General features: G+C 42.1%; 1 protein-coding gene across 1 annotated transcript; it reads right to left on the bottom strand.

Moving 5' to 3' along the window:
* Positions 1-1,725: 1,725 nt before the first annotated feature.
* On the bottom strand, positions 1,726-9,143 carry RAB33B (RAB33B, member RAS oncogene family). Its single transcript, XM_058803238.1, has 2 exons — positions 8,901-9,143; positions 1,726-5,015 (listed from the first exon to the last, which is right to left on the bottom strand). Exons 1-2 carry the CDS (start codon positions 9,141-9,143, stop codon positions 4,572-4,574), a joined length of 687 nt encoding a protein of 228 aa, XP_058659221.1. The 3' UTR covers positions 1,726-4,571.
* Positions 9,144-13,559: the final 4,416 nt, after the last annotated feature.

Raw genomic sequence — 13,559 nt, 5'->3', positions numbered from 1 at the left:
TTTCAGCTTCCAAATTCTTTGCTCTAAGCATATCTTGCAGCAGTTGCTTCTGTGTTTCTAATTTTGTCTGATGCAGGCAGCCTCCCAGCCCCAAGTGACCCAAGTTTTTGCTTCATTCAATGGTTCTTCACCCATAAAGCCTGAGAGCTGGAGCCTCAAGGCAGCTGCTAGAGCTGGAATCCCACCAGTGTCATGTACCACACATCAAAGAGTTGGAATTCCACACAGCCCTCCCCCAAGTGTTGCATTATGATGCAGAAGGAAGCATGCTATGGTGATGTGAATATACATGTTTTCTGGCCATCATTTTACATATATAGAGACTATATATCTTATTTGTCTTTATTTACCCTCTGCTCTCATCATGCATATGAATGAAATGTACCTATTTAATGACAGATGAAAGTATGGAAATGAAAGATCAAAGTACTGAAATCAGCTCTTTCAGGTCAGATGCAATTTGACAAAAGCACTGTGAGCCTTGAAGCAAAGGACAAGGGCTGCCAGCATTTGTGCTTTTTAACAGCAGCACCACAGTGACTCAGGTATTAGCTCAGAACTGAAGCTAAGCACTCCAATGCAGTCATGAGGATCCACAGGAACTTGAACACCCTCTCTGATTAGCACATGCTTTTCTTAATCTACAGCTGAATCTTTGCTTGCTGAAGCCAGAAGCTCTTAATTGTCTCTATTTTGAGTGTGTTAAAAATAACTTGAAGTAAATAGAAAAGCTGTTTCATGTATTTTAGGGTCAGTTTAGTCTTTTCCTCTTTGCCTGCCCTTCCTTAACTGAAGAAAGGTCTGAGGGACAGAGGACTATGAAGGGCAAGGAGCACCTCAAAGGCCCCTGAGCATTTAAAGTGTTTTCCTGTAGAGGAGTGGGTGTGAAGGATGTGGGGATGACCAGGCTTTGGAGAGGATAAATGGTTTGCAAATGCAGCTTCTGCTTTATGACTCCTGATTTAGAGGCCAAGCGTGATGTTATCAGCAGTAAATCACAAAGTATTTTCAGAAAGAGGGAGTTCAGCGTATTGCCTCACACCAGTCTTTTTTCTGCCTGTGACCTTTCCAAAGGGGCAGTGCAAACAGTAAAAAGTAATAATAGAAAAGGAAGTACTGAGCTAAGATCAGGGTCTTATGACCCTTAGTTTTCATATGCTAAGAGCTTCACCCAGCCTGGCCTGGAATACTTCTGGGGCATCCACAGGTGCTCAGGGCAACCTGTGCCAGAGCCTCACCACCCTCAGAGGGAAGAACTTCCTCCTAATCAGAGCAGCCTATTTGTTAAATGCAGACCAGGGACAGGATTGTGCTCTATTTTGGGGTTTGTTAATGATCACTGGTATTGCTGGGAAATTTGTTTTCCATTAATTCCAAATGAATACCAAGTGGTATTTTTTTGTGAGCCCTAGAATAATGACAACTTCTAATGTTATTTATGACTTTAGAGTTAAGATTACATGTTGGTGTTGTGTTGATTTCCCCAGAAAAACCAGACTGCCATTTAAAAGTAATATTATTATTACTTTTAAATAACATATGGCTCTACATTTATCTGGGAATTGCAATGTTAAGCAACACCAGTCAATGACCTCAAAAATAGGACTCTGGGGGAAAAAAAAGTATTAGAATTATACATTCTGGTGAAGTGAAAATACTCAGAGGGGACAAGAAATATGACTTTCAACAAATTTATAGAAGTTAAAGAGGTTTTATTTCTGAACAAGATGAGATGAGAAGAAGAGTAATGGAGAAGATTCCTTTAGGGTCTTGATTTACATCCAAGGGTCAGTAATTGCTATTTTTGTAACTGTTGTTTCACTTCCTATTCTTCTGGAATCTGAAATAAATACTGAACACAGCTCTGAACCATCAGGTGGGTGCTTCAGATGCCCCAAAATCACCCAGAGTCATTGCAAGAAAGCAGTGACAGTAGTCCAAGTATTGTGACAGTCTTTTTTGTAAAAACTGTCACCCACACAGACAGAAACTAGAAACTCCTTCAACTCCCTCACAGTATTTTTAACCATATGGAATTATATTATTATTTCTATTATAATCATTGAAAACAAGTGGTAACAGTTTGTGGCAAAGCCCGTTTATTAGTTTTCTGGGACTGTGCCTTGCCTGCCCCCAGCACATACAAAAGAACACAACTTTACAGTCTGGTAAAGTGAAAATACACATACAAAGTATTCAGTACTCTGATATCCATCCTGTGGGCAGAACATCACCACTGAAAGCCAGGGAGCAACACTGAATCCTGCATTACTGACCACGCTGCCTCCACGGCAGAACCATTAAAACATGCTTTGTGCTGAACATGGAATTACACACTTCAACACCATTTGCACACAATTTCCATGACATGAGGGCCCTTATTTACAAGTTGTGGTAACTCAAATAAAACTTAACAGATGTGCAGGTGTTTCAGATCAAATTTAACAGTAACACTGCAGCTACATGATTTTCTTACCCCAACCCCCAACCTGACTTTAAAATTCTTAATTCTGGGATATTTTATTAAAACAAACAAAAACAAACAAAAACAAAACAAAAAACAAACAAAAAACCCACAAAACTTGCTGACATATTTAGTATACAAATAATTAAGAAGGATCCTCAGAAAAAGGATTAAGGACATGAGTGAAAAACAATTTGTCCAACAGGACTGTAAACCATATTTATACCATAGTATAAACATCCATTTAAAATCAATAATTTTCTTAAAGAAATCATTAAGGACACTAGTGTTAAAAAGGTGATTGTTTCTGAAACAACTGTAAATTTTAGTCATATAAGGTTCAGAGGAATACAAAAGCTTCCTTTTACAAATGTTTCCTAAGCAAAAATACTGTCACAACTGAAGCAGCTTTGTACAGGAAAAACTACTACCTTTTATTTAGATTCTTTTTAAACATCTTAATCATATAAGGCCATATTAAATGGTCTTCCGAAATCTGGAAAAAAGTCAATGCATTTTTTCTGTATAGGTTGCAATGAAATTACATCTTAGGAACTGTAATAGTTTACATAATAACAGGTATCTTGTTTCAGTAATTTGTTTATAATGTGATCATTAGGGTGGCAGCTTCAGAACTAGCCCTTCCATTGAGTTTCCAGTAAGCAACATATGCTACACATTGCCAATTAAAAAAAAAAAAAAAATCTTAATTTATTCTTCAAAAACTAAGTCACAAAACATTGTTTGACATGGCACGTGAATGAAGTCATAGATTGCATTCTATGGCTGACATTTCACTTTATGCAGCTCTGTGCAACTTAGCACCATTTTTGTTATGAAACTTGATCTGCAGGGAGGACTGGAAAAAAGCAGTTGCAACTATGAGAACACAGAAAAAGGTGATCCAAGAGGAATTTTTTCCCTCATCTAATCCCTACTAGCTCACATTAGATTAGTAATGCCAAGGATGCCATACATAGTCACAACATTATATATGCAGGTTTTCCCTCAAAAATCTGTAACAGATGATGTAGTTGGTAGATTTATTCCATATTTCAAGAACAAATTTAGTTTGTGTTTGGAAATATTTTAAGAATGTACCATATTCCTAAGCATTCCCATTCCTGAAATATATTATCAAGTTGGCATTTCAAGATATCTGAGAAGCACTCCTGATATCTTAAAGCCCTGCAAACCCCATCTTTGAAAAGCAGTATGCCTCTGCCAAATTCACCCAATCTTTTGCTTACTCAACTGTTTTTACTTACCCTGAGACACTCAACTCAAATACAGCACCTTCAGAAATATATAACTTAATTTTAGTAAGATCAGAGAACTTGTGGACAGGTGAAGTCCCAATTTTACCCCAAATCCTGCGCTACAGTACTTTCCATAATATGGGTTAACAGAACATAGCTTGGTATCACATGCTAATTATGAAAAATTAATGAAGTTTTAAGTATCAAAAAACTGCCTAGAGGTAGGGAGAAGTTGGTTAATTCCATTACCACTGCCATGAAGAAACAGACCAAGTTCATAGTGGAAGGACAGGCCAAACCTAGCAATATGCACCAACACTGGCAGCCCAAACTTTCACACACCTGTTTTGTTTTGCTTTTATAATAAAAAAGGTACCTGCTTTCTAATTCCCTAGTAGCCACCTCATATTCCTTCATATGCCAAAAATCTCCCCACTGCTGACCTAAAACCCAAGTTCCCTGGTTGTCACAAAAGGCTCTGTCTCCTACATGATTCCAACACAAGTAGCAACCAAAAGTATTAGTAAAATGGCACACTAGTTATAATTTTACCACAAGTGATGAGAACAACCTCAGGCAGCAAGAGCTCAACTAGGACTGCTTTGTCAAAACCTGACAAAGTATGTTCCCATATATTTATAGTGAAACTTTAGTAATTCAGAAAGTACAATTACAAAGTGCAAGAGCATAAGATGGGCACATCTACACCAAGAAAAATTAAAATAAAAAACACATTAAAGTGCCAAAGAGATTTGCTATAGTTGCTACCAAAACCTGTAACTTTGCCAAAGGTCATAATTTTGAAGCACTTGCAAACAAGACAAGGTGATAACCAGCGACAATGTGACCTAACACCAGCAGGATGTGATAGGTTTTGGTTCAGGCTTTATATGAATTTCATCATGATCTGGGGGTTGACTAAGCATTAATGGCTTGTGACTTTTAAGCTTGTGAGCCAGTGTCATGAATATGGCCTCCACATGGTCATTGTCATTGGGGTTCTTGGCAGAGGTCTCAAACAATGGCATGCTGTGAGTGTCAGCAAACTTCTGGGCCAGGTCCGTGGGCACCTGAATTGCACTTCTCAGGTCACATTTGTTGCCAACCAGAATCCGTGGTATATCACTGGCAAGAAGGTGCTGTTTGCACTCCTCTATCCAGGAGGGCAGGCTGTGGAAACTGGCAATGTTTGTCATGTCATACACAAACACCACAGCGTGGACGTTCCTGTAGTAATGCTGCACCATGCTCTTCCTGAAGCGCTCCTGGCCTGCAGTGTCCCATAGCTGGATCTGAAAACACAAAGACAAGGAGAGGAAAATATGCTTTATTGCTCATCTTGGAAAATAACACAAATTACCTGCAGTGAGAAGAGTTGCATGATCACAGAAATCTACTCTTCTGAATTAATGATACTGACAAGTTGGTGCTGAAGGCGACTGTTGTATTCACACAATTTCAGAAGCTTTAACTTTCAAAGCTGCTTACAAGTGAGGCCAGGAGGAATGATGACACTTGAGAGAAACTACAAATTTCTGAAAGTGTCTTGGAGCCTGTATTTTTAAAGATTTTTAGAAAAATAAATCCTGAAGTCTCAGCAATAGCACTTTCATTTGAAAATTAAATAAGCGTTACTTCCCAATACAACCATCAGCTGACACAATTTTTGTTATTTCCAAAAATAATCTCATCTTCCCCAAAATTTTGTTGTTAGCATGATGTTAACTGCCATGTAAAAGCAGGAAGAAATCAAACCATGCTTGATTTCAACATCACCAACAAAAACAGGACAAAGAAATCTTTCTCTGCAGTGTGTTGGAATCAAACCCTCCTGCAATGAACATCTAACTTGCTTATTGAGTGCTTTAACTGGGACCACACTGTGGTTTGTACTATCAAGGCAGCATAAAAGAAGGAAATTAAAAAAAAAAAGGCTAGGGTTGAATGAAAGGAGTTTTCCTTGAGACTCAGAACTCAAGGAATACTAAGTGTTCTGCAAACAATGAAGATAAATTTGAAATTTAATCTGTTCTCATCAAAGTCACAAGCACTATGTAATTGTTGAAACTGTTCTCCCATTACCATAGCTCTGCATTCCTTTGATCCAAATGTTTCAGTAAAACTTCCTTAGAAACTGCAAACATCTTGCAAGTTGTCTTGTCTACCACTTTAACCAGTGACTTTTTATATTAAAAAAAGGAAGCCCAACTGCACGGGAAATCTGCCAAGAGCAAGAAGATGCATCAGTGATAGAGTATCACATAAAATTGTTTTGAAAGCTACAACAATGGAAATGCAGTGAAACTGAACAGAAGCGGATGCAAAGTCTTGATACCAGTGACTGACAATAAGGAGTTTTTCTTTAAGCACAGCATTCATCAGGCTGGAAATTATTAAAAGGATGACAGTCCACATCCACGAGTCAATCACAGGATGTCATGAATCAGTCATGTGACAGACTGAAACAAAAAGAGTAAAAGATGTTTCACATGGTGTGAATTTTTCTGCAGCACATCTGTGTAGACAATGGAATCATATGGATAATCTTGGAAATGCTATCAAATTAATTTAATGAGGGAGTTCGTTTTCACAGGCAGCTGTGAGCTTACAATTCTATCCCCAGCTTATTCACAGAGCAGGAATTGGTTGTGCTTCAGTCAAGCAGAGTTCTGCAAGTGTACTGCCAGCCTTGGGTAAAGATGGGGAAATTAAATTAAAGGTTTACATAACTTGCAAGTGAAGCTTAAACTACAGCTCCTCCAAAATTTCATTTACATGCAGCATTCAAGCTTGAAGGGCATCATCAACTGAGTCATTTGCACTGGGAAGTAAATCCTTTCCCAATGTTGAAATCTACACATTTCAGAAGTTTCTTTTTTGTCTTGTTCAAGGGGAACTTGAGGAAATGGTTCTATTTCTGCCTTTCACCCCAAATATTTTCTCTTCTGAAAAACAACACTGAAAATGTTCATGTTAATGGGAGTGCACTAATGAAGTAACATTAGGATTACTATTTCATTGTTAGTCCAGTAACACCCATCTTCAAGGGACCACAGTTTTATAACAGCCCTTTAAAATACATTACAGTATTGAAGTTTGAATACAGTTTGAATATTTGGTTTAATAGCATAATTCATCTAATAAAACTGGACAGAATCACTTGGTCACATTCCCTAGGAAAGATAAATGGCATAAAAATATTAAATACACTGACTCAGCTATCACAGCCCACCTTCTGATTCTGTTTTGTGGATCCAGAAAGGCTCTTTTCTAAACAAGGACTCACTCTGTATGTGTGGTTTATAACACAGTGATAAAAATATAACTGACCTTGATGCTACGTCTCCTTTAAAAAGGGAGAAAATTTGGAATAGCTCAAGGTACAGAACATGATGTTCAGACTTTCTTATTTGAATTTCACTTGTGTTTTGCTCTTGAATGTAGGTCAGTGAAGACTGACATCATTGTTTTCTTCAATTTTCAACACTTGGATCAATTGAGGAAGAAGAAAATGTAGAAGGCAGCAGATCCATTTGTTGAAAGTTTTAATTTACTGATCACATTTAGGCATCAGCGTTAGATATGGAGCTGTCAGCCTGCTGTACAAGGAATGAATATGCTTGTTCCTGTGCCTGGGAACGCACACAATGGCTTGTGGGAGCCCATCCGGAGAAGAACGGTGCCTGTGTTCCTGCCCATGACACAGCACTTTTCCAGCTGTGAAGGAAACAGTTCCTGCTGTGGCAGCACAGGACAGAACCACCCAGCTGGCTGGGGGAAGGGACAAGACACCACTTTGTAACCTATTTGATGCGAGAGGAAAAATTCCCTTCTGGGCACACAAGGACTACAGTAATTGAGTTCATCGGAGCTGCTCTCTCCCGGTTCAACTCGTGCTGCTGCTGGAGCTAACTGCTACACGTGAGAAAGGTGCAGAGCAGTGAGAGAAGCTGCCAAAACCACCCAAAATCAGTTCGAACACTCCCACTGAGAACTAGGGTCCTGGCCACAAGGATAATATCTATTCCTTTAATGCTGAAACAGAACTCACACTAAACAATGTGTCTCAGAAGAGCCTCCTTCACTTCTCTGCTTTCCTCAACCAGAACTGGCTTCTTTTACAGAAAAAATGCAGCAAAACAATCTACAGAAACACGTATCTCAGAATGGCACAATAACCCATGTGAAGCATCTAAGAGCTGTGGATTATGCTACATTCTTTACTTTTCTCCAACAAAGGTCAGGCATCATTCAGACGTGATGAAAATGCCAGTGAATAAGATGGTGCTGACAAGGCAATGTCCCTCAGGAGGAGGGATACAAAGGGATACAAATTCTGTACAAAGGAGTACAAAATTTCAGCTGTCAGAGAAATTCTAGTCAGTGGTTTTACTAAAAAAAACCAAACCAAAAAAAAACCCCAAACCACCAACAAAAACTCCTATTCACCTTCCTTTTTCAGTTGAAAAAGGATATGAGATAAAAATCCCACAGGAGTAGGAAAGCAAAGTGGTTCTCCTATTCTTATATATCCTCCATAATCTCTTTAATCAGTAAATGAGCAAGGAAAAACCATGGCTTTTGGCTACATAACTATGAGCTGTAATTATAAGGCCTGATGATGACAAATGCCCAAGTACAAGCTCAAGACTACTGTTAGCTTCCTTTATTTTTGCACAACTGAGCTTTCCTCATAGAAACAAGCTGTAATACAGAAGCAGATGGGGATTCCGTCTAAAACCATGTTAGTCAACAAACTGCATCTGTAAGCTGTAACAGAGTATTCTGCAAATGATGCTTACAATCATCACACGGCAAACTTAACAGAATCCTAAAGAGATCGATATACAAGCCCACTGTAAAGATAAATTACCGATCAGCATCTGACCAAAGAGGCGAGAAGGTCTGGCTTACGGCCGGAATCGGTTCACCATCCCAGACACCTACACCGTGACTGCCTTTCCAGCAGGAGCACGGCCAGCAGCGGAACAGTGTCAGGGCAGGCACAGCCGCGGCTGCTGGCGCCGAGCCGAGCCGAGCCGAGCCTCCGGGCTACGGCCGGCAGAGCCCCGCCAGGGCTGCGGCCCGGCCCGGCCGCTCTCCCGCCCCGCTCTCCCGGCCTCTGCAGCCCCGTGCCAGCGCTGCCTCCCAGCCCGGCCCGGGCGGGCCCCGGGTACCTTGATGCGCTCGCCGTCGATGGTGACGGCCCTCTCGCGGAAGTCCACGCCGATGGTGGCCTCGGTGCGCTGCGGGAAGCGGCCGGCGCAGAAGCGGTAGGTGAGGCACGTCTTGCCCACGTTGGAGTCCCCGATGACGATGATCTTGAAGATGCGGGAGCGGGCGGGGGGCAGCACGCCGGGCAGCGCCCCGGAGCCCGTCAGGCTCAGCTCCAGCGAGGACTCCACGTCCCCCGCCGCCATGGCGGCCCCGCCAGCGCCGCGGAGCAGCCCCGGGGCGGAGCCGCCGCCGCCACGGGCCCGCGCGCGCCGGTCTCGCGAGAGCGCGGCCGCCGAGCCCCGCGGGCGGGAACGGTGCGCGCGTGGGCGCTGCCGCCGGCAGGGGGCGCTGAGGGAGCGGCGCTGAGGGGACAGGAGCGGGATCCGCTCGGGAGTCTCCGAGCAGCGGGAACGGGAGCGGGAACGGGATCCGCTCGGGAATCTCCGAGCAGCGGGAACGGAGTGCCCCTGGAGTCATTCCTGAGGCACCACGGGACATTGCTGTGAGAGGAGCTATGGGGTGTCTGAATTCATCAGTGCCCCCAAAGTGCCCATGGAGTCATTCCTGAAGCTTGGCACCACGGGACATTGCTGTGAGAGGAGCTGAGGGGTGTCTGAATCCATCAGTGCCCCTGGAGTCATTCCTGAGGCACCACGGGACTGCAGGGATGCCACAAACCCAGAGTCTGTGTAAGGGACAAGGGCAAACTCCCCCCAGGGAGGGGCCTGGGTTTTCCTACCTGGCCTGAGCAGATATTCTGTGCTTTTGGAGGGACCTTCACCACAAAGAAGACCAGCTGGAGAGGATCAATGGAGCGTCGTTGGGATCCATGGAGTGGTGAGTGATATTTTCTTTATTTTGTCCCTGTTACTCTCTTTCCGTCCCCCCCACCTATTTTCTATGTCTTTCTCTCTCCGATATTTACTATCAAATAAAACCCATGCTGTTGTCACTGGGAAATGGTCTGAAAAGCAGACTACACTGAAAAAGCAAATGTACACTACACTGAAAAGCAAATGTAGATTACAGTAGTTGGGAGAACTGGTGCCCTAACAGAGGCTTTGCAAACTGACAGCTGAGCCAGAATTCCTAAGGCTTAGGTCTGATACCTAATAATAAATAGCCTTTGGGAGTCCTTCTCTTTACACTGCTGCACTTGCCCCTGACCACTTGGGGTTTCTGCCTGCACAATAATAAATTATCCTGACCTCCCAGAGATCAGCTGTCATGTGGTTGGAGCACAGTGCTTTGAGCAACCCATTATTACTCATATAAAAACAAGAGGCTACACTAAATTAGAAAAACATTAAAACATCTTGAGTTCAAAGCAACTTCACTTACAGTGCCCGTCTTACATTTTGTCCCTCCCTTTCCCCCTCTCTTGGACCAATCCCCGAGACTGTCGAGATGTTCCTCCACCCTGTAGTCCTCTTCTGATATTCCTTTTCCTTTCTAATGTATTTGGAAACCAGAAAATATAATTGAATTTAATTTTCGTCACAGAATAAAGTAAAAATGCTTCTTGCTATAAAAGCTCTTGAAAAATCTTTTGGTTTTCTTCTTTTGCAAGGACAGGTACTTTTAATGTGCTCTTCAGATGTGCTCAGTGAATGAACATATAAGAGCCTAAATTCACGGCTGTTTTTATTTAGCAGATATAGAGCTTTCCAAGAAAGGGGATTCTGAAAATAGTTGCGAGTCTCTGGACTTGCTTAGCATTTCAAGAATAGTTATTTCTGTTTTCTCCTGAAGGAATATTTTAACCTGTTGGTCCCATGAAAATGCAGAGTGTTTAATATCTAAAAATTGCCTGTACTAGGTCCTAAGTTAAGGAACAAATTAGGGGGGGAAAGGTAAGTCTAAGGCTGTCTCATTCACTTGGTTTTTTTCTGATCAAACAGTTTCCAGGTGATTTAATGACAAGTAGTTTAAAAGTGGTTTTAGAGTCTCTTTATAGCTTTGTTTAAAGTTTTGCAGAGATATTGTATCTCTGACTTCAGACGTCTTGTGGGGATTTGGTGTGAGGCTTCACATGCTCCATCTTTGCCAGAAAAAGTCCTGTGCTTTTGCAAGGAAAAGTTCTGCTATTGCAAGACCTGACTCTGCAAGTTTTAAGGAGAGTTTTACCCCCCCTAACACGTTCCTTTATGACAAAATACAGATGGCAGAAATGTTGGAGCAGCACAGAACAGCTTTTTGGGAAGATGGGGTTCTGACCCTGTATGTCAGACTGAAAAAGCAAGTGTTAACACACCCTGTTGAAATCACCAATGTCTCACCCGAAATGAAGTTTTGACACAGCTGCTTTACTGCAGCTGCCAGAATGTGCCTTTTGTACTCACTTCCACGGCCTTATTCAGGGTGTGGTTTTGTTACTCATTTCTGCAAGAATAAGCTTTCCTTCTTTTCCCAGGCTCACTCTTGTAATGCAGGGCATAGTCCTACTGTGATTTCAACTAAAACATTGAATAAAAATACATTTGAGCCTCACAGTTTCACCCAGGCAGCCCCCAAGTCCCAGACAGCTGCTCCCAGAGATCCCAGATGGGGGGATATTCAAAAGTAAATACTGGGATGTGTTTGTGCTATTGAAGATGCTGTGATCTCACCAGGAAGAACAATTTATAATGTATGTAGAAAAAGAAAAAAAAATCTCCAAAACAGATGGGGCCCATGCATCTGGGAGTAAGCATAGGTATGAGACACAAGCTTATTTTCCTGGTGGTTTGCTAAGATGTCCTTTCAGATATGAGATTTATACACTTTTTTACTCTATTCAGAATATAATCCTTATAAATAAGGATAAATACTGCTTGTTTATTACTTATTCCAGCGGCCTCAGTCTTTTCTCTCTTCTTAACACTTGGCAACAGCCAGTGCCTGCAGCCTGGCTCTGAGCTCAGTGTGCCTCCTCAGCTTCAGCTTAGCTGCAGCACAAGGATTTCCCTCCATTTAGGTAAATTTAGGTCACCATAGGTTTTTCACATAGCTTCTATGCAATTTGTGTACCTGTCAATAATTTAGAAAAGACGGGATGGTTTTGGTGCCAGCAGGGTCCTGCAGTACCTAAACAGAACATCAAGGACATGGTGAAAAGGTGCTCATCAAGGGACAAAACAAGAATTCAAAAGGACAAACAATTTCACTCTTCAATAAAGCAAAGATTGGGGTTTTTTCCCCAGCTCAAACAGTTACATTTCACTGAGATATTTGACTAATACTGCAAGTGAAGTGAGATGCAGAACTGTGAATGTTTGATGATTCCAGTGAGGAAAAGGAATGGAAGGGGGCAGTTTCCAATTCTGACAAGTTCAAGGCACAGTTTCCCAGCACAAATGCCCTTTCCCTCCCACAGAAGAACAATGAAGTTATGAGGGCATGGATAAGGAAGGGATGCTGTTTTTAAGGGTGGTGGTTTTCAGGAGGGCACAAAAGGAGCCCTTCCTGCAGCAAGCCCCCCTTTCCCATCCAGAGGGGTCAATGTGAGGATATTGCTGCCCTTACTTCAGTATCACACCCCCCTTCCCTGCAGGCAGCGTTCATCAGAGCTGTCATTCATTACACACAGTAATTAACAAACTTTTTTCTCTAGGTAATCTGAAATGCCAGGTGCACAACACGCTGTAGGTTCCTGTATTGCAGTATCAGCAGACTGCTTAGCTACTTTTACTACAATTTGGCAGCATCATCATATTATTTTGCATGGTAATTGGTTAAAATCACAAGATACTCTGGGACACACTGAATCAGGAAAACTGTGGGAGCAGGAGGGCTTATGGGTGGGGAAGAGAAGCCTTATTTTATTTAATCCCCCAAAATTATATCTGAGGAAAACAGCAAATGCTTCTTCCTTCAGCCTGCTTCTGAACACCCATTTATTCAAATCCCACATTGGCTCTCAGCAGCCTCAAGGATCAAAGGATGGTTTTTTGTTGTACATACAGTTTGTTTCTGGGCTAGGACAGACAGTTCCTTACCAAGGTGGTTCTTTCCCAGCCTGGCTCCGAAGGGAGTCACAGCCTTTTCCTACAGACCAGTTTTTCCTTTTGGAGAGCTGCACCCCCATTAACAGCTCATCAGCCCGGAGGAAGACAAGGGGAATGAAGGGCACCGGCAGAGGGATCCTTTATCACAAAGCTGGTGGGGCAGCCAAGGAGGACGCTGAACCCTACAAGGAAACACTGGCACTCATTTACAAACAGAACTCAGCATTTTTATTCTTTCACTGACTTCCTGCTAGTTTTGATATTTGCTACCACCAGAGAAGAGCGTAAAAACACAGTACAATATTGTGAACCAGTTAGGAAGGCTGGAAGGGAGAGCAAATCCCAGTACAATTGCAAGTAACTTGGTGGAGTTCAGAATTAAGATTGTTTTGAACGGATCAGCAATGAAGCAGTAAATATGCTGCTGCACTGAACCAACAACAGGATTTAATCACTAACCTTGTGTTTATTGCATTACAGTTTAAAACTAAATGTTGTCCCTCATCATACATTCACCAACCAGGTAAATGACACTTTTTCATATGTTTGATGCTAAATGGCTAAAATTATGCAGTAGCCAGACTAGACTAGGACTAGTAGAGGTAGATGTTGAATGGGCAGTGCCAGGCAGAA

This window comes from Ammospiza caudacuta, chromosome 4, assembly GCF_027887145.1.
Source record: "Ammospiza caudacuta isolate bAmmCau1 chromosome 4, bAmmCau1.pri, whole genome shotgun sequence".
Lineage (NCBI taxonomy): Eukaryota > Metazoa > Chordata > Aves > Passeriformes > Passerellidae > Ammospiza > Ammospiza caudacuta.
Note: the sequence above shows the minus strand (reverse complement) of the source record. Positions and strands in the feature narration are given on the sequence as shown.